The 27520-nt window shown below is 39.2% G+C and overlaps 1 protein-coding gene across 2 annotated transcripts in view; it reads left to right on the top strand.

Annotated features, from left to right (window-relative positions):
- Tbc1d15 (TBC1 domain family member 15) overlaps positions 1-27520 on the top strand; it is a 58042-nt gene that overhangs the window by 11656 nt on the left and 18866 nt on the right. For both annotated transcript variants that reach the window (XM_057757777.1, XM_057757776.1), the window contains exons 2-11: positions 1017-1115; positions 3052-3126; positions 7797-7935; positions 13104-13314; positions 19936-20038; positions 21342-21539; positions 22644-22772; positions 23265-23368; positions 24836-24930; positions 27146-27262. In XM_057757777.1, the coding sequence (XP_057613760.1) occupies positions 1017-1115; positions 3052-3126; positions 7797-7935; positions 13104-13314; positions 19936-20038; positions 21342-21539; positions 22644-22772; positions 23265-23368; positions 24836-24930; positions 27146-27262 (1270 nt within the window). The remainder of the gene's footprint in view (positions 1-1016; positions 1116-3051; positions 3127-7796; positions 7936-13103; positions 13315-19935; positions 20039-21341; positions 21540-22643; positions 22773-23264; positions 23369-24835; positions 24931-27145; positions 27263-27520) is intronic.

Raw genomic sequence — 27520 nt, 5'->3', positions numbered from 1 at the left:
TGTTATTAGTCTTGTGTGGCTGGAAATTGAACCCAGGGCTTTGTACCTGCTAGGCAAGCATAGTATCAGTGATGGTTGGTTACCCCAGCTCCAGACTACAGAGAGTTGAATTTGTATGTTAGCCACATGGCAGTTAGTTCAGCATCACTATTATGAGACAAATAAGAGTGTGATTTTTACCAGTTTGAAAAACAAATACTCATGTTGTTGAAGCAAATTCCCTTCTAATTTATCACAGTTTGTACTGTGCATTTTAAATGCAGGTTGAGCATTCCTAATGTGAAAATCCAGAATCTGAAGTGTCCCCAAATCAAAAGTGCTTTCAGTGCTGAGGTGATGCTGTAAGTAGAAAGTTATACACCTTGACTTCACTGTTTGGCCGCAGTCAAGATACAGGCACTCCAAACCTATGAAGTCACCTTCAGACTGTTTAAGGCATATGTATATAAAACACAAATGAATACACGAGTATTCATGAATCTGAAATTCTTCTTGTCCCAGTCAACCTGTGATATTTTGTATATGAGGTAAACGGATTTTGAACAGATACTATAAGAAAATAGTGTGGGGACTAGAGAGGTGACTCAGTTAAGAGCATGGCTACTCTTCTGGAGGACTCGGGTTCAATTCCCAGCATGCATATGGCTTACAGTTGTCTATAATCCAAGTTCCAGGCGGTCTGATGTTATCTTGTGTCCTTCACAGGCACCACTTACAAATGGTACACAGATACACATGTAAGCAAAACACTCACAAACATAAAAAATTTAAAAAGCGAAAAAGAAAAGAAAATATCTCAGTTATTTTTAAGAAAAGTTGAGATAAGAAGTGTGACTAGAGCTGGGGCTCATTTAGTGAAGTACTCATGTGAGCGTGAGTTCAGATCTCTAGCACCCGAGTGAGATGAACCTGTGCTGGAGAGCAGTGCCTCAGTTCTGAGGAGGGAGATGTGCGCACACACACACACAAATGAAAGGGGAAAAAGTGTAATTATAATCTTGTTTTTGCTGTTCCAGATTATATATGAACAAGAAGGGGTATATATTCACTCATCTTGTGGAAAGGCCAATGACCAAGACAGCTTAATTTCAGGAATATTACGTGTTTTAGAAAAGGTAAGTTTCTCATTAATGACTTGTTTAGTAACAGTTTATGATAGTGGTTCTCTTTGGTGCTTTGAAGGAGAGTCTGAATCTCATATGTAAGACACTGTGTTTGAACAATGGTTGTAAATTTAACATAGAAATAACATTAGAAACAAAATACCTTAGGTATACTAATGAAAGTCAAATATTTTAAATATGTATGTAAAGGTGTACATGTTGGTGCATGCCTTTAATCCCAACCCAGCACTTGGGAGGCAGAGCAGGTGGATCTTAGTGGTTTGAGGACCAGCTTGTCTATATAGCATGTTCCAAGACAGCCAGGACACCAGAGAGATTTCTATCTGACCAAAAAATGGGGGGGGGGTATGTAGACATTATAATAGTACAAATTTTTTTTCATATTGAAAATAATTAGATTTAAATTTTCATAACAATTGTTAAATAATGGTAATGTCAGAATGTGTAAAATAGTAATATTTAATTAGTATTTTACACATTCTGTAATTTAAAATTTTATTTTGCATTTAGAAATAAAAAATGGATCAATATCAAGGTTTATTGGGGTACCAGCCCCCTAAAGCTCTCAGGATCCAGAAGGAACACTATACCAAGCACAGGAACTTGCTAGCGGGATCTGAGGGTAAAAGGAATGAATCGGCTCACACATATCTTCTTGTGATGTTCCATTTAGTCTTCCAGCGTTCTCTCGTTCCCACAAGGTTTCCCGCTTATATACCCACACAGGCACAATTAGCAATTCTCTGGCAATAGCAAGGATACCAGACTTGGATTTTTCAGGGACAACAGACAGATAAGGCTGACAAAGTGGGCGCCTATTATCTTATGTCTCAAGGGGGGGCATATCTGAAAAGGGTAAAGAGAGGAAGGGGCTATGATTTCTAAGAGGGGGAGAAGGGAGTTTGTGTGTTAACTACATCTGTGTGGTTAGTTAAGCTTGAAGCTTGTAATAACGTAGAAAAAAGAGGAAGAAAACACAGCAGCGCTGTGCACTCTGAGCACTTTCTTCCGCTTCCTACGTGACTGGGAACGCAGCGTCATGATAGCCATGGCAGCCAGCATAAGCTGTGGAAGGAAAATGGGTGGCATTTGATCTGCATTATTATTTTTGTCAAATGTTAGCTGATTAAAGGCAACCTTTCAGCTCTCCCCATTCAAAGGCAAGAACTACAGCTATGTGGTAAAATCTGGAGTCGGGCAATTACAGCCTCTGGGCCAAGTGGTGACTTTGTTGCTGCTGACCCCTAAGTGGGAAGAATTTTCTTTCTCTGGGGCCTTTTCGAGGATACAAGGCTCCTAGCATATATTCTATATATCAAGATTATACAGCCAAATGAAAAGACATCCTCCTGATTTCTCACATTATATGTCCCCAGTACATCAGGAAAGTATTTATGAGACACACACACACACACACACACACACACACACACACACACACACACACAGGCTAGGGAAAGAATATAGTTAGCACGTTTAAAATTACAGGTAGAAGCAACAGATGCTCTGGAGTCTATATTTCTTACAGACCTTGGAAGGCAAGTTTCCTCCATCAGAAGTTAATTCTGGTGGGTCGACACCTACAATATTAATTGCTACTTCTTTTTTTTTTTTTTTTTTGGTTTTTCGAGACAGAGTTTCTCTGTGGTTTTGGAGCCTGTCCTGGAACTAGCTCTTGTAGACCAGGTTGGTCTCGAACTCACAGAGATCCGCCTGCCTCTGCCTCCCAAGTGCTGGGATTAAAGGCGTGCGCCACCACCGCCCGGCTAATTGCTACTTCTGTAATAAATGATAAAGGCAAAGGCTCTCAGGTAGATTGTGAACATAATATGTTGATAAATTCTAAATATAATTTATGATGTCTTTCTTCAGGATGCTCAAGTTATATTGATGAATTCTTGTTTTTTTTTTTTTTTTTCTTATGTAGGATGCTGAAGTAATAGTGGACTGGAGACCCTTGGATGATGCATTAGATTCTTCTAGTATTCTGTATGCTGGAAAGGTATTTAAAAAATATGACTGGGAGATTGCTGTATGTTTTCTTTTTTTTTTTTTTTTTGGTTTTTTTGAGACAGGGTTTCTCTGTGGCTTTGGAGCCTGTCCTGGAACTAGCTCTGTAGACCAGGCTGGCCTCGAACTCACAGAGATCCGCCTGCCTCTGCCTCCCGAGTGCTGGGATTAAAGGCGTGCGCCACCACCGCCCGGCTGCTGTATGTTTTCTTTTTGTGTGTGTGTATAAGAATGTAGGCATGCATGTCTTGTTTGCCACCCTGCTCTAATGCCCTCCTCCATCCCCCTCCCCCCTTTGTCGTGGTCCTTTTCCTTCTCTGCAGTAGTCCCTGTGTGCCAGTCATATGTATTTTCTGTGTATCAGTCACATGTATTTTTCCCCTCTTCTCCATCCCTTAAGGTCCCCTGCCCCCATCTCCTCTCTAGTCACACACATAACTGACTATGTAGACCAAACTGGTCTTGAAGTTGCATAATCCTTCTGCTTCTGCCTCTCAAGTGCTGGCATCACAGGCTTCTTGCCACCACACCCAACATAAAAATAATCTTTGTTTTTATTTGTGTATAATCTGTTTGCTCTGAATGGCTTCTCTTGTTAGCTCTGTTTCACTTGGATGCCACCTTTTTTTTAGACACTTATCTTGGTATTTGGAGGGTTTTGTACTGTAAGGCTCATATTTAATAGCAGATTTTTTTTTTCATTATGGCTAGGCCTGCTACTAGTGGGATTCTTCTCTGTGTATGACTAATCTGTTCTCAGGTGGGAATCCCTGCTATCAAGTTCTCATTATTTTTCTAGTTCATTTTTTCAGAATGGAAGTTATAGATCCCTGCCCAGAAAGGTCAGGCTGGGGTATTAGTGTTTGGACAACTCAACTGAAGGAGAGACCTGGGAGTGTCGGAATCTTCGTTATCTACACAGACTTCCAGCTAAGCCCTTGTTTTCATCCGTGCACTTCTTTCTCACAGCTCATAGACGTTCTGTTTTACATCTTCTAATGAATAGAGCTTTATCTATAGGGCTGGCAAGATAGCTCAGTAGGTAAGGGTGCTTGCTGACAAGCCTGATGACCTGATGTTCCTGAGCCCTACATGTAGAAAAGAGAACTGGCTTTCCAAAGTTGTTGTCTAGCCTCCTTATGTGCACAGTGTATGTGCATAACAGTCACGGCGCAGACACACAGAGTCTGAAAAATAAATACGAAACAACTAGAACCTTTAGTCTTCTGGAGTTCCGTTAATTTTCCTACTTATAAAAACTTAAATATTTATTTTTATGTGTGTGTGTGTATAAGAGTGTACCTGCTTATCTGTATGTGTACTACATGTGTGCAATGGCTGCAGGCCACAGAGGGTGTGGTTACAGGTGGTTGGTAACTGCCCAAGGTGGGTGCTGAGCCTGGGTCTTCTGTAAGAGTAGTACAAGCCATCTCTCCACCAGTTTTCTATTTTTAGCTTAGACTTTATCCTAATTTCTCTAATTTTTTTTAAAACATGATCTGCCATTTCTGAGCCTATTTGTAGGGAAGGTGGACACTGAGAGAGGTGGGGATAAGATTCTGAGGGTTCTTAGCCTTCCTTGTCACCAGACTGTGGTTGTAGAGATGGCAAAGGGAAATGGGATTGTTGGTGTTATTGTCATTGGATGAACAAAAAGTGCTTTCTGAACTGGGCTTGGTAGTGTGCCTATAATAGGGAGGATGAATCTCTTGAGTTCAAGGCTAGCCTGGACCACATAGGAAAAGAAAACTAAAATAAAAGCCAACCTAGCAAAGCTCCAGGGTAGCTCTCTGAAAATGGCCTTTGAGGTAGAACCTGAAAGAAGAAAATCATTCTGCTTTCCAGTTGCATTTTCAGACGGTCTTCTCTTCAGTTGCCTGCTCTTAACGTCTCAGTTTTCTTGTGATTCGTGGTTTCATCCTGCTCCTAGTACTTCCTTCTCCTTTTACAAAAATCACAATGGGAATGACATGCGTGAGTCTTCAACACAGAGTTGTTTTAGTGCTTCAGAACCGTTTCTTTCCTCGTGCCTAGTTAGTGTATCTTCTAGACTTTAATCTGTGTTTCTTACGCTAGAATCTGTGTTAATTTGTATGCTTCATTGTTCTTTTCTACAGTTTTGTAACTTTCTGGTTGTATTTATTTTTATGTGTTGAATAAATACCCCTGGGGACAAACATAAACCTGCTCTTAGGTAATGGCACTTTGTGGGAACATCGTAGGATATATCGACACAAACCTAGATGATGCACGTCACTCACCTGATGTGACACAGTGTAGTGCTGTATAGTATGATAAAGTATCCTCTAATGACAAAGATATAAATGCGTAAGCAATGTACATAGATAGCTGTTTTCATTATCACAGATATACTGCCCGTAGTTTGTTGTGCTGTGCTTTCTGTGACTGCTGCATGTGCTAAATTTATTTACACTGGCATTATCACATGCGTCAGAGCAGTGCCTTGTGCCACAGCACTAGAGTGCCACTAAGCTGCTGCTTAACAGTCATTTTTCAGTTCCATTCCAATCTTATAGAGTCATTGTCATATATATGGAGGTTGTTTACTCAAATCATTATGTGATGCTTGACTATAAATTATAAGTAAATTTGAGTATGTATCAACCTTTAAGATCTAGCGTAGTATTTGTCTACCCTTTAATTACTTACTCTCCCTTTGATGTATACTTTAATTTTTAAAAGTTCAACTAAATTGCCCTCCTGCAGTCAGAACTAGGAAATACTATTGCCAACAGTGTAAGACCATCTATTTTCTCAAACTTTTAAAATATTTGATACTCTTAAAAATAAGGCAAAAATAAAATCTTATTTTTTTAAACTTTTCCTTATTTCTATTGGAAATTGTTTTATCTTAGTGAATTTTTTGCTCGTTTATTTGTATGGGTGTTTTGCTGACATATGTTTGTGTACCACATGTATACCTGATGCCCAGGCAGTTTAGGAGAGGATTGGTTCACTCGGGAACTGGAGGTAACAGATGGGTGAACTGACATGAAGATTCTGGGAATTGAACTCTGGTCCTGTGAAAGAACAAGTGCTCTTAACCAATGGGGCTTCTCTCTAGTCCTTGACTTTTTTTTTTTTTAATTGAAAAAAAAAATTTCCGCCTCCTCCCCGCCTCCCATTTCCCTCCCCTCCTCCCGCCCCTCTCCCCCTCCCCCCACTCCACTTCTCCTCCCTCTCCAGCCCCAAGAGCAGTCAGGGTTCCCTGCCCTGTGGAAAGACCAAGGTCCTCCCCACTCCATCCAGGTCTAGGAAGGTGAACATCCAAACTGTCTAGGCTCCCACAAAGCCAGAACATGAAGTAGGATCAAAACCCCGTGCCATTGTCCTTGGCCTCTCATCAGCTCTCATTGTCCACCATGTTCAGAGAGTCCGGTTTTATCCCATGCTTTTTCAGTCACAGTCCAGCTGGCCTTGGTGAGCTCCCCATAGATCGGTCCGACTGTCTCAGTGGTTGGGTGCACCCCTCGTGGTCCTGCCTTCCTTGTTCATGTTCTCCCTCCTTCTGCTCCTCGTTAGGACCTTGGGAGCTCAGTCCGGTGCTCCAGTGTGGGCCTGTCTCTATCTCCATCCATCGCTAGATGAAGGTTCTATGGTGATATGCAAGATATTCATCAGTATGGCTATAGGATAGGGTCATTTCAGGTTCCCTATCCTCAGCTGCCCAAGGAAATAACTGGGGACATTGCCCTGGCACCTGGTAGCCACTCCAGGTTCAAGTCTCTTGCCAACCCTTAGGTGGCTCCCTTAACTAAGATATGTGCTTCCCTGCTCCCCTATCCAACCTTCCTTTATCTCCAGTCATCCCGTTTCCCCAAGTTCCCCCCATCCTCTCCTTCACACTTTTCTCTCCCCATCTCCCCTTACCCCCATCCCACCCCACCCCCCAGATTCCAATTTTTTGCCCGACAATCTTGTCTACTTCCCATAGCCAGGAGGATAACTATATGTTTTTCCTTGGGCTCACCCTCTTATTTAGCTTCTTTAGGATCACAAATTATAGACTCAGTGGCCCCTGTCCACGGCTAGTCCTTGACTTCTTGTTCATGCCATGCATTTCTTAGTTTTTTACATTTCGTTTTGTGTGTGTCTGTCTGTCTGTCTCTGTGTGTGTCTCTCTACGTGCATGTGCATGTGGAGGTCAGAGGACAACCTGCAGGAGGGAGTGAGTTCTGTTCTTTTACTATACGCATTCCAGGAATTGAACTCAAATTGCCAGCCTTGGCAGCAAAAGCCTTTACAACTCTTGCATCTTACCAACTTCCTTTGTTTGCTTTTCTCTTTGTTTACGTGGAGTTGGTAGGAGTTGTTTTGTAGTCTGGAAATTGGATGCATTTTGCTTTCTTTTCTTTTTGTTAAGATGGCTGTCATATTTTTAGATACCACAACTCCGTGCAAAATGGCACAATGAGGAATTGAGATGAAACTTATCATGGAGACCAAATCTTGTGGAAGCCCTGAGTTGGCTTCTGTACATAACTGACTGGCAACCCTAACTGCAGAGGGTGATTCAGATGAGCAAGGGGGACTGGTACTCATGCTGCTTGCCACAGATCTCCGACGTCATTCACGGGGGCTCAGGCATCATGCACTGGCATGCACTAGCTTCAGACTTAAATATTTATGTTATTGTTTCAGGACTCCAGTTCAGTTGTAGAGTGGACCCCGGCCCCCAAAGAAAGAACTCATCGAGGATCAGAACTCCAGAGCAGTTATGAAGCAGAGTGGGACATGGTTAATACAGTGTCATTTAAAAAGAAACCACATACCAATGGAGGTATGAATGAAATCTTTGCAGTCTTAAATTGAAGAAAGTGCAAAGAAATGCTTCAATGTTCCTCAGTAAGGAAGAATGATTTTACACTTCGCTATGTATGAATAACTAATTTTGTCCTGTTTTTATTTTTTTGTTATTGCTGTGAGTTCAAAAGAGGATTTAATGATACTTGTCCTGTTTTTTAGTTACTAATAGCAAAATAAACACTTAAAAAAAAAACTAACTCTGTTAAACTCTTTGTGGTAAGTGCATACCTGAGCTCAGCACTGGGAGGGTGAAACCGGAGGATCCTGAGTTCAAGGGCAGCCTGTCTCCATCATTAGTTCCAGGCCAGCCTGGCCAGTATAGCAAGACCCTGTCTCAAAAACAAGAACTCCACACATGCTTTTCTTGATCTAGTATTTTATCTTGAAACACCAGGGGGAGATGGAGTATCTTGCTAAACTTTGCTATGCTGACTTCAGTGCTTATTCTGATTTTCATAGCTGATTTCAGTCTCTTGCATATGTTTAGTTACTATTTCCCTTTGTGTTGTAAGAGGTTGCTTGTTCATATCTCCGCTGCCCAGACTCCTGAAATAACCACACAGAAACTGTATTAATTAAATCATTGCTTGGCCTATTATCTCTAGCTTCTTATTGGCTAACTCTTACATATTAATTTAACCCATCTCCATTAATTTGTGTATCACCACGTGGTTGTGCTTACTTGGAAAGTTTCAACATGTCTGTCTCTGGTGGTGTTTCCATGGCTTCTCTCTGACTCTGCCTCCTTTCTCCCAGCATTCAATTTAGTTTTCCCTGCCTAGCTCTATTCTACTCTGTCATGGGCTCAAGACAGTTTATTAACCAATGGTATTCACAGCATACAGAGAGGAATCCCACATCACCTTTGTATATTTAAATCTATATCTACTATATGGTAGCTATAGAAAGAGTCAAGGTAACAGTTTGATATTATACATGCTAGTCCACATCAGAAAAATAGCATATATTCCATAAATTCATGTATTTATACTGAATATGATCTAAATAGCTCATATGTGTTATGGCCAATTTATTTGTGATTGCTTGTTAAGAAGTTGAGTATATAGTTAAAATGTTAGGTATTTTTGGTTTTGTAGTATTGATTTCTTTGTGGTTTGTAATGAAAAGAATATTTTCTTTTTTAATGATTTTGGCCTCAATTTAAAAATCCATCTTTCTTCACTCAAAAGGATAGCAATATTTTTGGAGCATGTTTTGTTTACGTTTATACACCATTATTTTTAATTAAAGTTGATTTTAATGTGTAACCTGTGGAATCATTCTCATATACAGAAGTTACACTTCATACTTAATTTTAGGAAATAGTTGCAGTGGAGCAGTAAATAGTGTCTCATAGCTTTGCTACTAGATCATACAGGCATGGACTTTTGGGGGTGGGGGAGGCAAGAAAAGACATTTAGGCATTCAGTTTTAATGCAAGGAGAGGATCCTACTAGGATCAGAGTAAATTGTCAAAGAGAGGTGAAAGTCAGAATTTTTGAATTTGGCGTGTAAGATGATGAGTGACTTCTTTATATTGTTGTGATTGGTGCATGAGAAATAATTTTGCTGCTGTTTATAATACTGTAAATTTCTTGATAAATGATGGGAGGCCACAAGAATGAGCAAAAATTCAGAATTTTCAGAATTTTGTAAGTATTACGTAGACAAGAAACCCAGTCTGGTAATAAAGATCTCTTTAAGATTTATAAACCGCAGTCGTAACTGTCGAAATCGCCTGGGAAGATTAGATACGAAACAAAACAGAGAGCCAGACTCTGGGGCAGCTGGAGCTTGGGCATCGGTATTTCCCAGAAAAGCTTCAGGAGGGTTTAAAATGTGGTCTGAGTCGAGGATTAGTTCTTGTGATTTGTTCAGAGTGCTTAGGAGGTGAAGCAGCTTTGTTTTGCAATTGTGAAATGTTAGGGAAATAACTTGTATCAATGCACTTAATTATGCAAGCCAAGTTTTCCTGTGACACTTTCATCCATTATGTGATTTTGCCTCCTTTCTCCTGATCTTTTTCCTTTTTTCTGATAGTCCTAAGGAAATGCCTTCTTTTTCTTTCTTTTTTTTTTTTTTTTCAGCTTGATCTAGGGCTCACGTGTCCCTGGCCGATCTGACACTCTCTGAGGAGACCTGCCTGCCTCTGCCTCTCCAGTGCTGAGATTAAAGTCTGTGCTACCATGCCTGTCTGAGGAAATAATTTCTAAGAAATTGAATTTCTTGAAACATTTTAATATTTTGTGTTTTTGAAAATTTTACTTTACTTCTTTCAAACTTAGCTTTTATATTTTTTACTTTGTATCCCTCTCCCCATGACTTATAAAAGGAAATTAGGAAACACCTTTAAAAGTGAATTATCAAGCTCATTTAACTTGGTATTTTTTTTTTTTTTTTTTTTTTTTTTTTTTTTGGTTTTTCGAGACAGGGTTTCTCTGTGGCTTTGGAGCCTGTCCTGGAACTAGCTCTGTAGACCAGGCTGGTCTCGAACTCACAGAGATCCGCCTGCCTCTGCCTCCCGAGTGCTGGGATTAAAGGCGTGCGCCACCACCGCCCGGCCCAACTTGGTATTTCTTAGGAACATGTAATGTTATAATTCAAATACTTTTTTTTAAAGTACTATTTTTTTAATTTATTATGTATATAATATTCTGTCTGTGTGTATGCCTTCAGGCCAGCAGAGGGCACCAGACCCCATTACAGATGGTTGTGAGCCACCATGTGCTTGCTGGGAACTGAACTCAGGACCTTTGGAAGAGCAGGCAATGCTCTTAACCTCTGAGCCATCTCTCCAGCCCATAATTCAAATACTTTGCTTTTATAGCAAATTAGTGTTTTGAAACTGTTTACTTCCAGAAACTGTTCTGGCTAGCATTCCACCCCAGCAATGTCATGCTCTTGCTGTTGATTCTATTCAAGGCATACAGAGTTAGTGAACCGTTCTATTGTGCATTGTACTCTTTGGCTGTTCACTTTCCCCATCTCTCAGTGTGTTGGAGGTACTTTGCATGTTCATTAGAACTAATGTTTGGTTGCTGTTGGTTGTTGCTTTAAAGAGAAAGGACATTCCAAATGAAGTCTTGTCTACTCTCAGGTTTTATTTTGCTGTCATTGCTATCCACGTGGCTGCTGACTGCACATCTGCTTGCTGATGTGCTCTCTAGCTTTTCTTGCCTTTACTGAGCATGCTGTTGATTACATTCTAGACACTTCTCTAGTGCTGGAGATGTACCTGGAAACAAAACAGTTCCTGTCCCCCTCCCATTATTTTTATTTTTTGAGACAGGATTTCTCTCTCCCTTCCTCCTCTCTTTCCTTCTCACCCCCTTCCCAACCTCTACTCCTCACACTGGCTTTCCTGGAATTTGCTGTATAGACCATGCTGGCCTTGAACTCTCAGATCTACCTGCTACTGTAAAGGCAAGTGGTACCATGTCTGGCCTAAGGAAGTAATTTCTAAAAGTTGAATTTCTTACATATTTTTATGTAACATTTTTAATATTTATGTAAGTTTATATTCTCTTTAAGCTTGTATTTTAATGGAAAGACTTGTAGAATTGAACATTGTAATAGTTCTCATTTTTGTCAGAGCTTTAAATGGGGAGATGTGGTTTCCTTTTTATGTAACATGTCATATCATTGAGGGAAATCTGTATAAAATTTTTGCTTTTAAAATGCATAAATTGGCCGGGCGGTGGTGGCGCACGCCTTTAATCCCAGCACTCGGGAGGCAGAGACAGGCGGATCTCTGTGAGTTCGAGACCAGCCTGGTCTACAAGAGCTAGTTCCAGGACAGACTCCAAAACCACAGAGAAACCCTGTCTCAAAAAACCAAAAAAAAAAAAAAAAAAAAAAAAAAAAGCATAAATTGTATGTATTATGTAATATTCTTCAAGGTTTTGCTGCAGCTTCAGTTCAGTCCAATTGAATACAATTATGATTTTACTTTTCTTTTGTTTCTAATTGTTATTACTGTTTTTCTATGAAAATATTTTTAGTTTTTGCAAATAATCTAGTAGCATGCACTTTTTCTGGCCATTCAGGTGTATACACACAGATGATAGATGGGGTAAGTTGGAATGCTTAGAAATGTCCTCACCCTCCTAGGAGCTTGTGCTATTGTAATGTGCAGCCCATGGGTGTGGCACTTAATCTAGTATCAGCTTGAGTCAGGAGTTCACCATTCAAACCAGTGTGGAGCCCATGTGGGTCAGTGCATAGCCTTTTATGACAGTGGCACCTATTAGGAAATCTAGTGGAGACGATGGAATTGAATGTCTCTAATTACATAGGAAGGTGACATATATGCTGGTCAGCACCAGTTAATCTCTTTGAACAAGTTTTGTAAGCATTATTCTGTGTATGGTGAGATGGAATTCATAAAAGTCTTGAATAATAAGAGTAGAGATGGCTCAGTGGTTAAGAGCATTGCCTGCTCTTCCAAAGGTCCTGAGTTCAATTCCCGGAAACCACATGGTGGCTCACAACCACCTGTAAAGAGGTCTGGTGCCCTCTTCTGGCCTGCGGAGATACAGACAGAATATTGTATACATAATAGGTAAATAAATATTTAAAAAAAAAAAGAGTAAAATTTATCTTATGAAATAACATTCTTAGAAGTATACTGTTTTTCTTTTAGATTTCAGAGATGTTTCTGAGTTCAATTATGAAAACAATAATATTTTATATTGGAAATTATAAGTAGTAGGAAATACTTCCTGTAAGAAAATGATTTTTAAAATAGTTTTATGACTTTTTAAAAAGCAATCTTTAAGTTGCTTGTTAACAGTTGTGATAATATTCATGGTTTTATTTCCTGCAAATGTTCCACGCATCCAGAACGGTGGGGCTGCATATGTGGTTTAGAGTGCTTACCTAGCATGCACAGCACACAGTGTCCTGAGTTTAGTCCTCAACACTAATCAGCTGGGCATGTGGCACATGTTTCTAATTTTAGCTTCCCAGAAATAGAGGCAGGTGGATCAGACGTTGATGGTATCCTCATTAAACACGGGGAAACTGTAGTGGTGGAGTGTATCCCCGGGCTAAACAAAGAGCTCATAGGTAAATGGAAGAACATTGTTGATACTTTAAACAAAGATGAACGAAAATATTTTGCCCCACTTTCTTGTTTTTAAGATGCTCCAAGCCATAGAAATGGGAAAAGCAAGTGGTCATTCCTGTTCAGTTTGACAGACCTGAAATCAATCAAGCAAAGCAAAGAGGGTATGGGCTGGTCGTATTTGGTATTCTGTCTAAAGGATGACGTCGTCCTCCCTGCTCTGCACTTTCATCAAGGAGATAGCAAACTACTGATTGAGTCTCTTGAAAAATATGTGGTATTGTGTGAGTAAGTACCAAATTACTTTCTACTTACTGAAACAGGATCATGGTATTAATCCAGGTCAAGCTATATGTACTTGTCACCGAGCATCGGTGACTTGTGTGTACAAGGGCATCAGCATCTTAACATTTTGCTGGTTATTTGGATTAGTGATTGAATAACGTTTGAGTATTTTAAACCTTAAACTTTCTATCAACTTATTAGCTTTTTACATTTATATGTTACATCTATTTATTGTTGTGCATTTGTGCATACGTGTGGATGCATGCCATGGCATACATATGAATGTTATTGGCTCTCTCCTTCTACCATGTACGTCCCTGGGATTGGACTCAGGTCATATGGATTGGCAGCAGGGACCTTTACAGTGATTCATTCTTGCTATCCCAATGTATTAGTTTTTTTTTTTTTTAGAATGGAAAATTAGTCCAATATTCTTTTTTTTTTTTTTTTTTTTTTTGGTTTTTCGAGACAGGGTTTCTCTGTGGTTTTGGAGCCTGTCCTGGAACTAGCTCTTGTAGACCAGGCTGGTCTCGAACTCACAGAGATCCGCCTGCCTCTGTCTCCCAAGTGCTGGGATTAAAGGCGTGCGCCACCACCGCCCGGCTAGTCCAATATTCTTATGATCTAATGATGATGGCTCAGTAATTGTGAAATATAGTTTCTTAAATTACCTATTATGTATCTGGATTTAAATATATAACTTGGAAAACAAAGTCCTTTTGCTTTGCAAAAGTCAAGACTCATTTATTCACCTCTGGGCACCCAGTTCCTTTCTCCTTATTTCCAACAGATACTCTTTAGATGTCATTTAGAAAAGACTACACTGATCACTTGATAATCAGCTGTGAATAAGGCAGGCTTGCTCCTGACCTCTGAGGTGTGATGTCATGAAGAATGGTGACAAGTAAAGGACAAAACTAAGCTAAGGGGTGCATGAGGCTGAGATGCAGTGGGAGCTCCCAGGAGCTGGGGGAGCTTCATCTAATGTGTACTGAGGTGAACAAGGAAAGATTCTCTAGAAACAGCAGCTCCGAAGGTAAGACTTGAACCGTTAGCATGGAAGGAAGGAGAGAGTTGGCAAGAGAGGATATTTTGGCTAGAGAGAAGAGCAGAAATGCACTACAGTCTCAGGGTTGTTATAGGCCTGTGATGTTTGGAACAGGGAGAGGACCAAAAATTATTTATTACATGGCCATAGAGAATGAATGCTTCAGTGTGAAGGCTCTTATAGCCACGTTAGCAAGTTGCTCAGTCACCCACAGGAGTCAAGGTGGCCTGCACTAGGAGAGTGGTGGGTAAGATAGAGCTATTGGGTGTTGTAATTGTTTGGGTGTGTGAAGGTGAGAAGGGAGAGGTGTTAAGAGAACTGCAGGAGATGGCTGTTACCTTCGTTAACCAACTCCTCACTTAGTAGCAGAGTTTGTACTTTGCCAAGTTTAGATACTGTAACCGCAAAATTGGAAGATTTTTTGCCCATGTACCTTTTGGCATGAAGGTGAACCTGTACTGCATTGATCAGCTGTCTGGCTGGCATTAGGCATGCTGTTTTATGTTAGTAAGAAAAAAAGGCAGGCCCGTTTGGTGGGCTGGATAGACTGGGGAGCGCTAGTTTTCAAAAGAGATAATAGCGTTATTAGAGAAAAAGTTCCTGACTGTTGAATATCAGACATTAAGATTCAGGCATTTTAGCACCATAGTTAGTTGAGTATTAGTCAGTGTTGTGACATCATTCACAGAAGAGGCTGTTATGTGTACGATTTTGATGAAAGCATTGTATTTAATATGAGGGAAGTGTAGTAATCCCCTTTCTGTACTGGTCACGGCATACTTTGGAGATGTAGGCTTAGTTTGCTTTTGCTTTTTGAGACAGGTTCTTGCTCTGTAGTCTGGGTAGGTCTTGAACTTGGAATCCTTCTTCCTCAGCTTCTAGAATGCTGGTATTACAGGTATGCACCACTCTCTGGCTCAGAAGTAGGCTTAGTTTAAAGCACTTTATTTTAGATGTGCTAGCCTCTCTTGAACTGAAGAGGTGTGCAGAGAGGGGTCAAAGTGGTTTTAGGAAAAGTAGTTGAAAGATGTAGGAATTTGAAGAAGGATCCTTAGTATAACACTCTTCCTGTGGTGGGTAAAACTCTGCCTTGTTATAGCCGTGTGTGTGTGAGTGTGAAGAAAGGATCCTTAGGGCAACACTTCTTCCTGTTCTGGGTGAGACTTGGCCTTGTCATAGCCCTGTGTGTGTGTTGGGTGTGTGGGTGTGGTGTGCGTATTTTGTTTTGTTTTAGGGTTTTAATATAACCCAGGCTGATCTTGAACTTGATATATACCAGATGCTAGTCTTAACCTTCTAATCTTCCTGCCCTTACCTCCTAAGTGCTTGGATTACATGTGTGTGTCTATCTTAAGTTTCATCACATGACACACCTTTCTTTGAGTCACATGGTTTTTGTGTTTCTGGAACCACTAAATTCTTTGTCTGCAGCTCATTTATATATACTATTGCTTCTATTTGGATCAGTCTCTTTTTTTGGAGTTTCTGAGGTCTCAATTTGATACTAACTTCTCCAGAGGGATTTTCCTGGATACCTCCTCTCTATCTAATGTTTATTTCTGTCTCTACTCCTCCCTATTTATTTCCTTGATTGCTTTTTTCATGTCATTTAAGAGTATAATTATAGGTGGAGGCTGCTTCTTCATTTCTCAGCTGCCCAGGCCCCAAATAATCACACAGAAACTTCTATTAATTAAAACACTGCTTGGCCTATTAGCTCAGGCTTCTTATTAACTAACTCTTACATCTTAAATTAACCCATTTCTGTTATTGTATATTTTACCACGAGGTTTGTTTGTGGTTTACCAGTAAGGTTCTGGGGTGTCTTTCTTCTTCTATGGCTCCATGGTGTCTCCCTGGCTCCGCCTACTCTCTCTCTCTACTTCTCTGTTCAGATTTTCTGCCTGGCTTTACTCTGTTAAACCATTGGCAAAAAAAATAACTTCTTTATTAACCAATGACAATAAAACATATTCACAGGACACAGGGGAATCCCACATCATATAATTTTGTCTATTGTGCTGGCTAGTTTTATGTCATCTTGACACAGCTAGGGTCATATTCGCATAGGAGCTTTCAATTGAGGAAATACCCCCACCAGATTGGCCTGTGGTACATTTTCTCGGTTGATGATTGATGTGAGAGGGTCCAGCTCAGTGTGGGCAGTGTCACCCCTGGGCTGGTGATCTTGGGTGTTAAAAGAAAGCAGGCTGAGCATGCCAGGGGAAGCAAGCCAGTAAGCAGCACCCTCCATGGCCTCCTGCTCTTTCCTCCCCAAGTTGCTTTTATCCATGGTATTATATGACCCAAAAGAGAAACCCTAAGACATTTATTCTTCCATGCTCTAGTCTTCTAACGTCAACTTCACAAGGATAGAGATGGTATTTGGTTTTTGTTTTTCCTAGTTCCTACCCACAAAGGCTTGTACATTATAGATACTCAATTAAAGTTGAATGAATAAATGATATGATGATTGTCAGTTTGATATATACTTTTGAAAAAGTAGCTATGAGAAGTAAATTTTAAATTAGTTTTATATGGTTTCAAAGAAACTGGGAGACTGGTACAGTCTCAGGAAATATAATTTTTTAAAATTTTTGTGGTTTTCTTGAGACAGGGTTTCTGTCTCAAGACCTTAACTGTCCTGGAATTCACTAATGTAGACCAGGCTGGTTTCGAACTCAGCATTCATCTCGAGTGCTGGGATGAAAGACGTGCACCTCCACCACCCAGCATTTTTTTTTCCATACTGGGTGAGTTTAAAAATAGTAATAACTTAGGTAATTGAATGTGTATTGGTGGTAGTGGGATGTAGGCAGGATGTAATATCTGTTTTCTGAATTTACAATCATAATAAGTAGACATAGGGGCAGAGGTGATGTTAAAATGCTATCGCTAGTGAGATGTGAGAGCATGGCCTTATGGTTGTGTCAGCATAGTTCGAGCTCACTTTTTACATCCTGTTTAAGGCTGGATCCCTTGCCGTGTAACTGAAAACCACCTTCTGTGGTAAGAAGATCCATGAAAAGGAGAGGCCTGGAAAGGGCTCTACCAGCCACGCTCTCTACTCCCTCTCCCTCATCTCAGCACACAGGTCTCCAGGAAGGAGAGTTTCTTTAGAACTCACTGCTGTTTAAAAACGGGAAGCCGCCGGGCAGTGGTGGCGCATGCCTTTAATCCCAGCACTTGGGAGGCAGAGGCAGGCGGATCTCTGTGAGTTCGAGACCAGCCTGGTCTACAAGAGCTAGTTCCAGGACAGGCTCCAAAACCACAGAGAAACCCTGTCTCGAAAAACCAAAAAAAAAAAAAAAAAAAAAACGGGAAGCCACGGGATGGTGTCCTAGATGCAGCACTGCTGCTTGCAGGAAAGGTAGCGGTGCAGAAGTATGGCTCCTGCCTTGTTCACTTCATTGCTGTGACAGAATCCTAGACAAAAGCAACTTGAGGAAGAAGGAAGGGTTCACTGTGGCTTGTTGTTGGGTGTAGTCAGTCATGTGAAGGATTCATGGAAGCTGAAGCTTGAGCCGCTGGTACCATTGCATCTGAAGTCAGAAAGATGGGAGTGGGTCCTTTTTATTGAGTCCAGCACCCTAGCCTGTGCAGTGATTCCGCACACAGTAAGTTGGTTCTTCCCACCTCAGTTCAGCTAACCTATCTACTCCCTCTGCCATGCCTAGAGGCTTGTCTCCTGGATGATTCTGAGATACAAACAAGATTTATCATCTCATCCTCCTACAGTATTAATATTAACCCCTTCAGTATTGTTTTCTCTCCATTGAGCTGGTCTTCATATGGATGAGCAGAGAATGCCAGTGAGCCTTATAAAAACCAAGGATGCTAGGCCAGTGGTGTATAATTTGCCATTTCAGTTTTGATTACCAGCTTCTTCGTACTTATTTCTTAAATGGTTTCTTATTCTAGATAACCAGTGTTAACATTAATTGGTGTAATAAGTTTTTTTTAATTTATGATCATCAATTAATGCACTATATTCACTTGGAGATAAGAATGGGAGTTCAGCTGCAGTTAAGAAGAAATCACCACATTGCAGCATGTAACCACAAAAGCTTTCCCTAGAAACTAAAGCGTTTGCTAGCATGTGAGTGAAGCATTCTGTGCGACTGAGTTACTTTCTGTTCCAGGCTGTGGGGTTCCCCCATTAATACATGAGTATCCAAGCAGTAAAACATTTTTCTAAAAAAGCCAACTTGGTTGTATCATCATATTACACTAACCTTTTGCAGGATTAGTTTCTGTATATAAAGTTTTGGTGTTGTGAATACTCTATAACATGGATTTAAAAACATGTATAGATATTTTGTCTGCATGTATGTATTGTGTACATTTTGTTCCCTTTTTATAGAACGGGCAGTGCTTTTATTTTCATTATTAATTTAGATTTTAAGTAGCTTGATGTTATTTATAGTTAGAAACAAAATCACCCCAGCACCAGAAAACCCAATCCTACCTTACCTGCTTTTCAGTGCACATTTAAAATTGGCCTACTGTAAACATGACCTGTGAGAAGAGAATCCAAACCTCTGCATTTTAAACACCCATCCTAATTTTAGAAAAACATTGAAAATGTAAGGGTTTGATTGTCCCATGTCAAATGATTGGACCATAGTGATTAAAAAAAAAAATAAGAAGTTTTTTAGCTTCTATTGTCCTCACAGACCTAGTGTTGTTTGTGACCATGTAAGGAAAAGACCCTGTTTTGGATTTCATATCCCCTCTACCATTGCTGCTTTATTCTGTTGTATTAGAATCGAGACGAGATAACTGTTATTAAAGATCTTATCTCAAAACATAATGAACTAGAGGTGTATTGTAGTAGAAAAACACATTTAGTTCTTATTTTAACCATAGAACATTTAGTAAGTCAGTTGTAATAAATCTATAAGTCTTAAAAAGTAGAAAAAAGAATAGTTTGTCTGATTCTGTGGAATTAGATGTGTGTTTGGAAAGCACACTGTTTATTCTGTGGTTACTAAGTGTGGAAAGATACCTGTCCCTAGAGCTTTAGTAAGAAAACTAAAAACATATGGTCCCTGAAAATGAATATATATAATCATTTAAAATACTTTTGTAAGTATGCTTTTATTATGGTTAGCATAATCGCCAAGGAACCTTCATATCTCATTTTGATTGTAATACTAATAAGTTGTGGAACAAATTTGGAAACTCTCCAAATAATTTCCTATTTTGTACATATATACTTGAATCCTACAGTTTGGTTTCATCTGTTTTTCTGATGACAATGACATTTATGTTGTAGACTACTCCATTATAAATTATATCCAAGAATTCAGTTTTGAAACATAAGCACCTTTTGGCGTTCCCTAGTAAAAAATAGAAAAATATGTATTTGTTACATTGCATTTTAAAATTTAACATCTCATGTTTTATGAGGTTTCCAAGCTTTGTTATAATAACTCTGTATTTGCTAATGGATTGAACTTTTAGAGCTAGACTTTTTTTGGGGGGGTTAAGTTAAGTATGCAGTAGTAATTATTCAGAAGATATTTGAAGTATTGTGGTAGTATTTTCTAAACCCCCCCCCTTTTTAATTACAGGTCATCACAAGATAATAGAATTCTTCTTGTCAATTGTCAAAATAAGAGTCTTTCACAGTCTTTCGAAAATCTTCTTGATGAACCAGCATATGGCTTAATACAAGTATGATTTTCTAGTCCTTAAATATATCTTTTATTTATATATTATCATTTGGATTCTGTCATTTGTGTTCCTCATCCCCTGGCATTCTCAGAGCTCACAATGAGCAGGCGAGTGTGTGTGTGTGTGTGTGTGTGTGTGTGTGATCTTTATGACACTACTGTGTAATCTTAGAGTAGTATATATATGTGTATATATAGTACTTGGAAGCCCCAGATACTCCTTTGATCCTTATTTACTCTTAAACCGGGTTTTTGTTTATCATAATAGGGCAGCAGATTTTAATTATGCTTTTCATTTATCTGAAGGACCGCAGAGTGAGCCATTTCACATTAATTTTTAGTAATCTTAACTTTTATTTCCCACCTCTGCAGATTGTTTTGGGTACTACCGTGTATCTTATTGCTCTAAATGTGTTAGGCATGCTCTTGCATTTGGCCACAACTGTGCACTGAGCATGTGCAGACTCTTGATTGTTTTCATCCTTTATTCACTTAGCACACGTGCTTGAGTGCTTGCTGTGTTGCTGGCGCTGTTTCTTGACCTTGGGACTGTGGAGATGAACAACATAAAATGGAGATTTTAAAAAGGAGCAGGACAAGAGGATTTGTCCCTTAAAATAAGAAGTTCTTCTGAGAGTTATCAGTAATAAGTAACTGTTTTTAGTAAAATAAGAAGTTCTTCTGAGAGCTATCAGTAATAAGTAACTGTTTTTAGTAAATGTAAATTACCAGGCACTTTTGGCTTTAGAAAATAATCCTAGGGTTAGACACAGAAAAGACTTTGCAATTTCCCAGACAACTCTGCCCTTGAAGAAATAATTCTTGACAAGAGTTTTGCAGCTAATAATAGTTAGATTAATATATCAACCCTTATCCAAATAAATTGAACTTTTAAGTTTTGTCATCTGTTTTGTGTTAGTGTGGTAGTGCACACTTCAAGAAAAACAATGTGTGTATTTTTTTTGTGAAGGCAGGCCTGCTAGACAGAAGAAAGCTGTTGTGGGCCATTCACCAGTGGAAAGTAAGCGCTGTGTACATTTCTGTATGCAGATCGAATGAAGCCTGCAAAGCATTTGTTCTGCAATTCAATCAGTAGCACATTAATTTTCCATTTGTTATGCAATTTTAACCAAATGGATTAGGTTTAAATTTTTCTTTCTAGAAAAAAAAAACTAAAATAATCATAGAATACTGTTTTAGCTCTGATTTCCCTCCTTTTAAAGCTTTGCCTTTTTTCTACTTTTGGAGTAGATTTGATCATTATTTTAATTAATAATGCTAATATTTTTCTTTTTACTACATAGAAAATTAAAAAGGATCCTTATACAGCAACTATGGTAGGATTTTCCAAAGTTACAAACTACATTTTTGATAGTTTGAGAGGAAGTGATCCCTCTACACATCAACGACCACCTTCAGAAATGGCAGACTTCCTTAGTGATGCTATTCCAGGCTTAAAGATAAATCAGCAAGAAGAACTGGGATTTGAAGTCATCACAAGAGTAAGTGGAGATTTGAAGTAATCTAACTCTTAACCCTGTAATAGGAGAATGCATTCTGAATACTGCAGAAAAAGGAACTCATTCTTCATATCTACTTCCCTGTAACCCATTCATAATAGTTTTTTGCTGACTAATAAGTATATCTGATGGTGCTAGCTTGTCTCTCCATTAATGTTGCATTTCCTGTGATTGGTTTTTGGTAATAATGAGGAAGTTGTTTTGTGGAGTGCAGAGAAGTAAACAGAGTGCTGAGTTTGCCTGTTAAGTTTTGTTTGCAATTTGCCCACTTCTGTGTAGGTACCAGAAGCATCTTGAAATGACACAGAACTTGCTGTCCTTACAAGTCTTTACTGACATTGATGGGTTTGGGCCCTGCATTAAGGCAAACCTTTATATAATGTTCAACAAAGCTTTTGAGTTTGCTGCAGTTCTAGGCTTGCTCATAATTATAAAATTGTAAAATTTCTAAATTGTGGAACTTAATTAAAGTCTTTATCTTTAAATAGTATTTTTAAATTACCAGTATCTATTAATTGAATAAAAACAGTAGAAAGTGCGAAGTGGAACTAATGAATCAATTTTGAGAATTGCAAACTTCAGTTTGGAAGAAAAGCTATTTTAGAGTGTGATTAGTGGAATAATTATATAGTCTATCTCTTCCTAATAATACCGTTTGATTTGAGGGTTTCATAGAATTGATGTTGAATGCTTTTACTCATGTAATTGAAAGTCTAATGGCAGGACCTTTTTAACAACAAATGCTTTTAGTCTATGAAATCTCTGAATTTCTATTCCAGTTGTTTATGTTTCTTAGGAGGGGAAATGTATGTAATACTGGCTAATAAAGCTTAATGCAAGCCATAACATTTTATAGGTCCCCTTTATTTGCTCAAGGTCATCACATAATTTATATAAATAATGTATAAATATTTAGTGATTTCTTTTTTGGAAATAAAGCTGACTTTATTTTGACAAAAAACAAACAAGGATACTAGGAGCAGTAGAGCTCGTGCCTGAGAAACAGTGTCTTAGGAGTTCTTGTATGTGCCTTATGTCACGTTACAGCTGTGTGAGAAGTGCTGTGTTTTTCTCTTCCTGTTTTAGATTGATTTGGGAGAGCGACCTGTCGTGCACAGAAGGGAGCCCGTGTCACTGGAAGAGTGGACCAAGAGCGTTGACTCTGAGGGAAGACTCTTAAATGTGGAGAGCATGAAGCAGAAGATATTCAGAGGGGTACTGCAGTTCTGATACTGATTGTATCAGCTTTTGTTGGTTTGGATTTTGATTTCATTTGCAGGAAGAATTGACTCATTTCTTTAATGAAAGCTATACTAGAGTTTCTGAATTGAGTGGAAGAGTGGGGGTGCTTACAGTACCTGTGTGCTGACACTGGCATGTCCATATGTCTAGGAGAAGACACTTTTTCTTTGTTCTCTGGGTTACATGAAGAGGCTTATAACAGTGGCTGGCCTTCTTCTTACCCAGGAAGGTTGAACTTGCTCCTGAGCCCGCTGTCCACTGTCCAGTCTGCTTGTATTTGGCAGTTTGACAACTGCTTTCATCTTTAGGATCTGGACGTAAGAAACAAGATAGTATTCATTGAATTGAATTATTTTGGGGTATAAAATTTAAGTATTAAGTTTTCCATTTATTTATATTCAAGTTTTATGAACTTAGGGTATTCTTTTTTCTTTCTAAATTAATTAATATAAATACTTTCTTCAGGGTCTTAGTCATTCATTAAGAAAGCAAGCGTGGAAATTTCTTCTGGGTTATTTTCCTTGGGATAGTACCAAAGAGGAAAGAGCTCAATTACAAAAACGAAAAACGTAAGTAAATGATGCTTTTATGTGTTTATCAGAGAAATTGAAGTAACCTACCTATTCAAGTCTATGTGAGGAATTGGAATAGGCCAGGAAATGGTAGAACAAATGGTAGATTTCATCGTTTCAATTTAAAAATTAGAAGCAATGTAATTATTTCATACCAGAAACACTTGTTTGGAAGGATCTTTTTATAGCCATGCTTATGAATATGTGAAAATGTGGTAGAATGTTCTAGCTTCCTGTGCTGACTTTGTATCAGCCTTCGGATAATACTTACAGACAGCTATGTAGATGTCCATGTATGAGTAAATATATGTGTTGCAAGGAGGGGCCGCTTGTTCGTCCTGGCCACCTGGCTAGCTTAGCCCCGAAATAACCACATATAAACTGTATTAATTAAATCACTGCTTGGTCCATTAGCTCTAGCTTTTTATTGGCTAACTCTTACATCTTAATTTAACCCATTTCTATTAATCCAGCTTTATAAATTATATATATTTATATATAAATATATAAATTATACATATATTTACTCATATACTGGTCACATAGATGAAAGAGTCTTATTCTTTTTTTGTTTTTTTTTGTTTTTTTTTTGTTTTTTTGTTTTTGTTTTGTTTTGTTTTGTTTTGTTTTTCGAGACAGGGTTTCTCTGTGGTTTTGGAGCCTGTCCTGGAACTAGCTCTTGTAGACCAGGCTGGACTTGAACTCACAGAGATTCGCCTGCCTCTGCCTCCCGAGTGCTGGGATTAAAGGCGTGCGCCACCAACGAAAGGATTTATTTATTTATTATGTATGCAGTATTTTGCCTGCATGTGTGCCCGCAGGCCAGAAGAGGGCATCAGATCTCATTATAGTTGGTTGTGAGCCACCTTGTGGTTGCTGGGAATTGATTGAACTCAGGATCTCCTGAAGAGCAGTCAGTGCTCTTAACCTCTGAACCATCTCTCCATCCCTGAGTCTTTTATTTCTTATAGAGAAAGACATTTCTTCCTTCTCGTAGAGAAAAGATAGTTGACTTCCCAGGTGTTTTTTATGTCCAGTTTTCAGTACAGCCTTGGATTTGAAACCATTCTCAACCATTCCATGCATCCAAAGTCTTTGTCAATCTTAGCCTTTCTTATATCTATTAGCAAGTTTTCCAGTAAAAATTATAGGAAAACAAAATTTTAAAGTTGGGTTTAAAAAGTTACTTGAATTCTTATAGTTATTAGAAAGCTTTAGTGAATAAAATATTGTATAAGTTTAGAAATCATTTCAAGAATTGTTTTTTTTAAGTATACCTGAAATTCTAGCAGTTGATTCCATCCATTTCTTGTTTTCACGTATGTCTAAACATCCACTGTCATGTTTGTAAACTTAGACACCACTAATGCCATAGTCCTTTGGTACACAGTGGGTAGAGAACCCCAGGACACGGTGTCACAAGCACAAGTCTCAGTGCGCTCTTGGTGTGTGTTGTCTCTACAGCGATGAGTACTTCAGGATGAAGCTGCAGTGGAAGTCTATCAGTGAGGAGCAAGAGAAGAGAAACTCAAGGCTGAGAGATTATAGAAGTCTGATCGGTGCGTTTCCATAGTAACTTTGGAAACACAAGAGGTCTTGATAAGATTAAAGAAGCAAAATACATGCTATGATACTGGGACTTAAAAATAATCTGAATTGTTTAATTTGTCTAGAGCTTTCCAGTGGCTATGTGTGTGTGTGTCTATATATGTATGTGTGTGTGCATACACGCACACAAACACACACACGATGTGGGTAAGATAGGTGGATGATTGGGGTTATTGGCCAGCTAGTCTCACCATTCAGTGAGAAATACTGCTTCCAAAAGAGTGGGCTGGAGCAGTGGTAAAAGACACTTAAGACTGACTTTTGGGATCATGCATACTCATACCCCCGTGTACACATGCAAAATGTATTCATGCACACCTCACACAGGAGACTGTAGGTCTTGTGAATCATATGAATAAGATGGATTTAAGTATGATGGAGAGCTATTGGAGCATTGTAAAAGTATGTTACTTACATTTTGTTTTTTCTGCTATGTGAAAATGGGTGCTATCAAGTTGTAAGTAGGAATAAGAAAGCTGTCTTAATAATACTGGTTAGGAGGTAGAAGTCTAAGCAAGAGATGGTGGTAGTACAGGGTTAGAGGACTCACGTTGTTGATAAAACTTACAAGAATCTTAGTGTATTGAATACTGAGTGGAATAGACTTATTTTCTTGAGTTGAGGAGCCAGGTGCTCAGTATTGCCAGCTACTCAGATAAGATTTTGAGCAGAAGAGTAACACGATCCGAGTTCTGGCTTAGCAGTACACCAGCTGGTGCCTGCGGAATGCTCTAGAGGAGCAGAAGTAGTGGGAGGGAGACCATTTCAGGTCATCGCTAAAGTCCTGATGAGAGGCCGTGGCTGCTGAATGTCAGAGACTAACAGCAGACAGACAGGCTTGTATGGAGACTTGAAGCTGCAGTGTGCACTCTGCAACTCCCTGGTGAAGAGGGATTGGAGCAGAGGTGACAGCAACATCTAGACTTGTTTATTTGCTCAGGGCCCCTGCATGTTTTTGGAGAAGAGCCAAGTTAACACTATGGCTAGAATGGAGGTAGTTGGGTGGGGAGTGCAGTGAGTTTGGTGGGAGATGAGAATTTTGGGTTCTGTACGTATTTTAAAGATTTAATTAGTGTACCAATGTCAGTCATAGGAAGGAAGGATGAGTGTCACAATTAGAATGAACAATTGGAGAGATGAAGCTGCTGGACTTTGTTGACTAAGATGGGACAAGCCAGAAGAGACAAGTTTGTAAAGGGCTATTTGGAATTCAGTTTTGGATGATAATTTTGGGTTTTCACCAATTAATATGTCAGGATGAGGGGCCTCAAGTTCTAGGGTGAGTTAGTAGCTGGAGAGAAACTTAGGGTTACTAACATACTGGTTAAGAGATTGTGTGAAGAGTGGTTTAGGAAACTAGGTAAAGATTTGACAGGTAAGTGGTATGATTGGAAGAGGCCCCAGAAGTGAAAGTACTTAAGGCACTTTCATTTACAACTGAGGGTATCGTGAAGAAACCAGGAAAAGAAACAGAGGAGAGAGAAGAAAGGACAACACGAGACCGCAGTTTCCTAAAAGACTAATGAACATGGCCAGGAGAGGGCTGCGCTGTCGAGACAAGGGTTCACGATGTGGGCAGTGCTGAGAGCACCAGAGGGCACCTTTAAGGCATACTTTGTGGTTGTCGGTGTGACAAGATTAGTCCGAGTTCAAGAGGGAGGAAAAGGAAAGAACTTGGACGTGGTACTTGTAGCTTTTGCAAGCTTTTCTTGAACAGATGGAGTGTGCTGATAAGGAGTTCTGTGTAGTTCAGTAAAGAAAAGTTGACCAAACTGAGGAGGACGACAGGAGTTAATAGAGCAGCTACAGAATTCCCCTAGTTCTGTGTTGGCTGCTGGTGATGGAGCTCATGCATAGGAAGACGACCTTAGTCATTGTCAGAGAAGCTCATTCATCGTGATGGGAGAGAGGGGAGATGAGACTGAATTCCCATGCAGGCTGGTGATCTTTTTTTTTTTTTTATTTGTGTGTGTGCGCGTGTGCATGCGTGTACATGCTGGTGCACATATATTGTCAGAGGAAAGCTTCATGGGAGTCAGGTCTCTGGGCATTTTTCTTTCATTAATTAAAGCTTGTCAAGAATTGAAATTAAGAAATTCTATGCTTGTTGAATAAAAACTTTATATAAGAATTTGGTTTTTGAAATATGTGGTTTTTCTTCTTTAGAAAAAGATGTCAACAGAACGGATCGAACAAACAAGTTTTATGAAGGTCAAGATAACCCAGGACTGATTTTGCTTCATGACATTTTGATGACCTACTGTATGTATGATTTTGATTTAGGTGAGTTCTATAAAGTTTTGATTTAAATAAAAACTTCTGTGTATTTAGTTTAGAATTTAAATTTATTAGCTGGTTTGGAAATGGTAATTGCTTTAGAAGCCTGTGAAGGCTCTAAAGCTATGTATGACTCCACAGGCGAGCCCTAGGTTGCCACAGCAAGCCACAGAGGCACTGTGGAATTATTTTAATTTTTTGAGAGAATTGTAGTGACACCTCCAGGACGTCACTGTGTTAGCTGGAATAGCTTTAGGGATTTAG

This window comes from Chionomys nivalis, chromosome 25 (assembly GCF_950005125.1).
Source record: "Chionomys nivalis chromosome 25, mChiNiv1.1, whole genome shotgun sequence".
Classification (NCBI taxonomy): domain Eukaryota; kingdom Metazoa; phylum Chordata; class Mammalia; order Rodentia; family Cricetidae; genus Chionomys; species Chionomys nivalis.
Note: the sequence above shows the minus strand (reverse complement) of the source record. Positions and strands in the feature narration are given on the sequence as shown.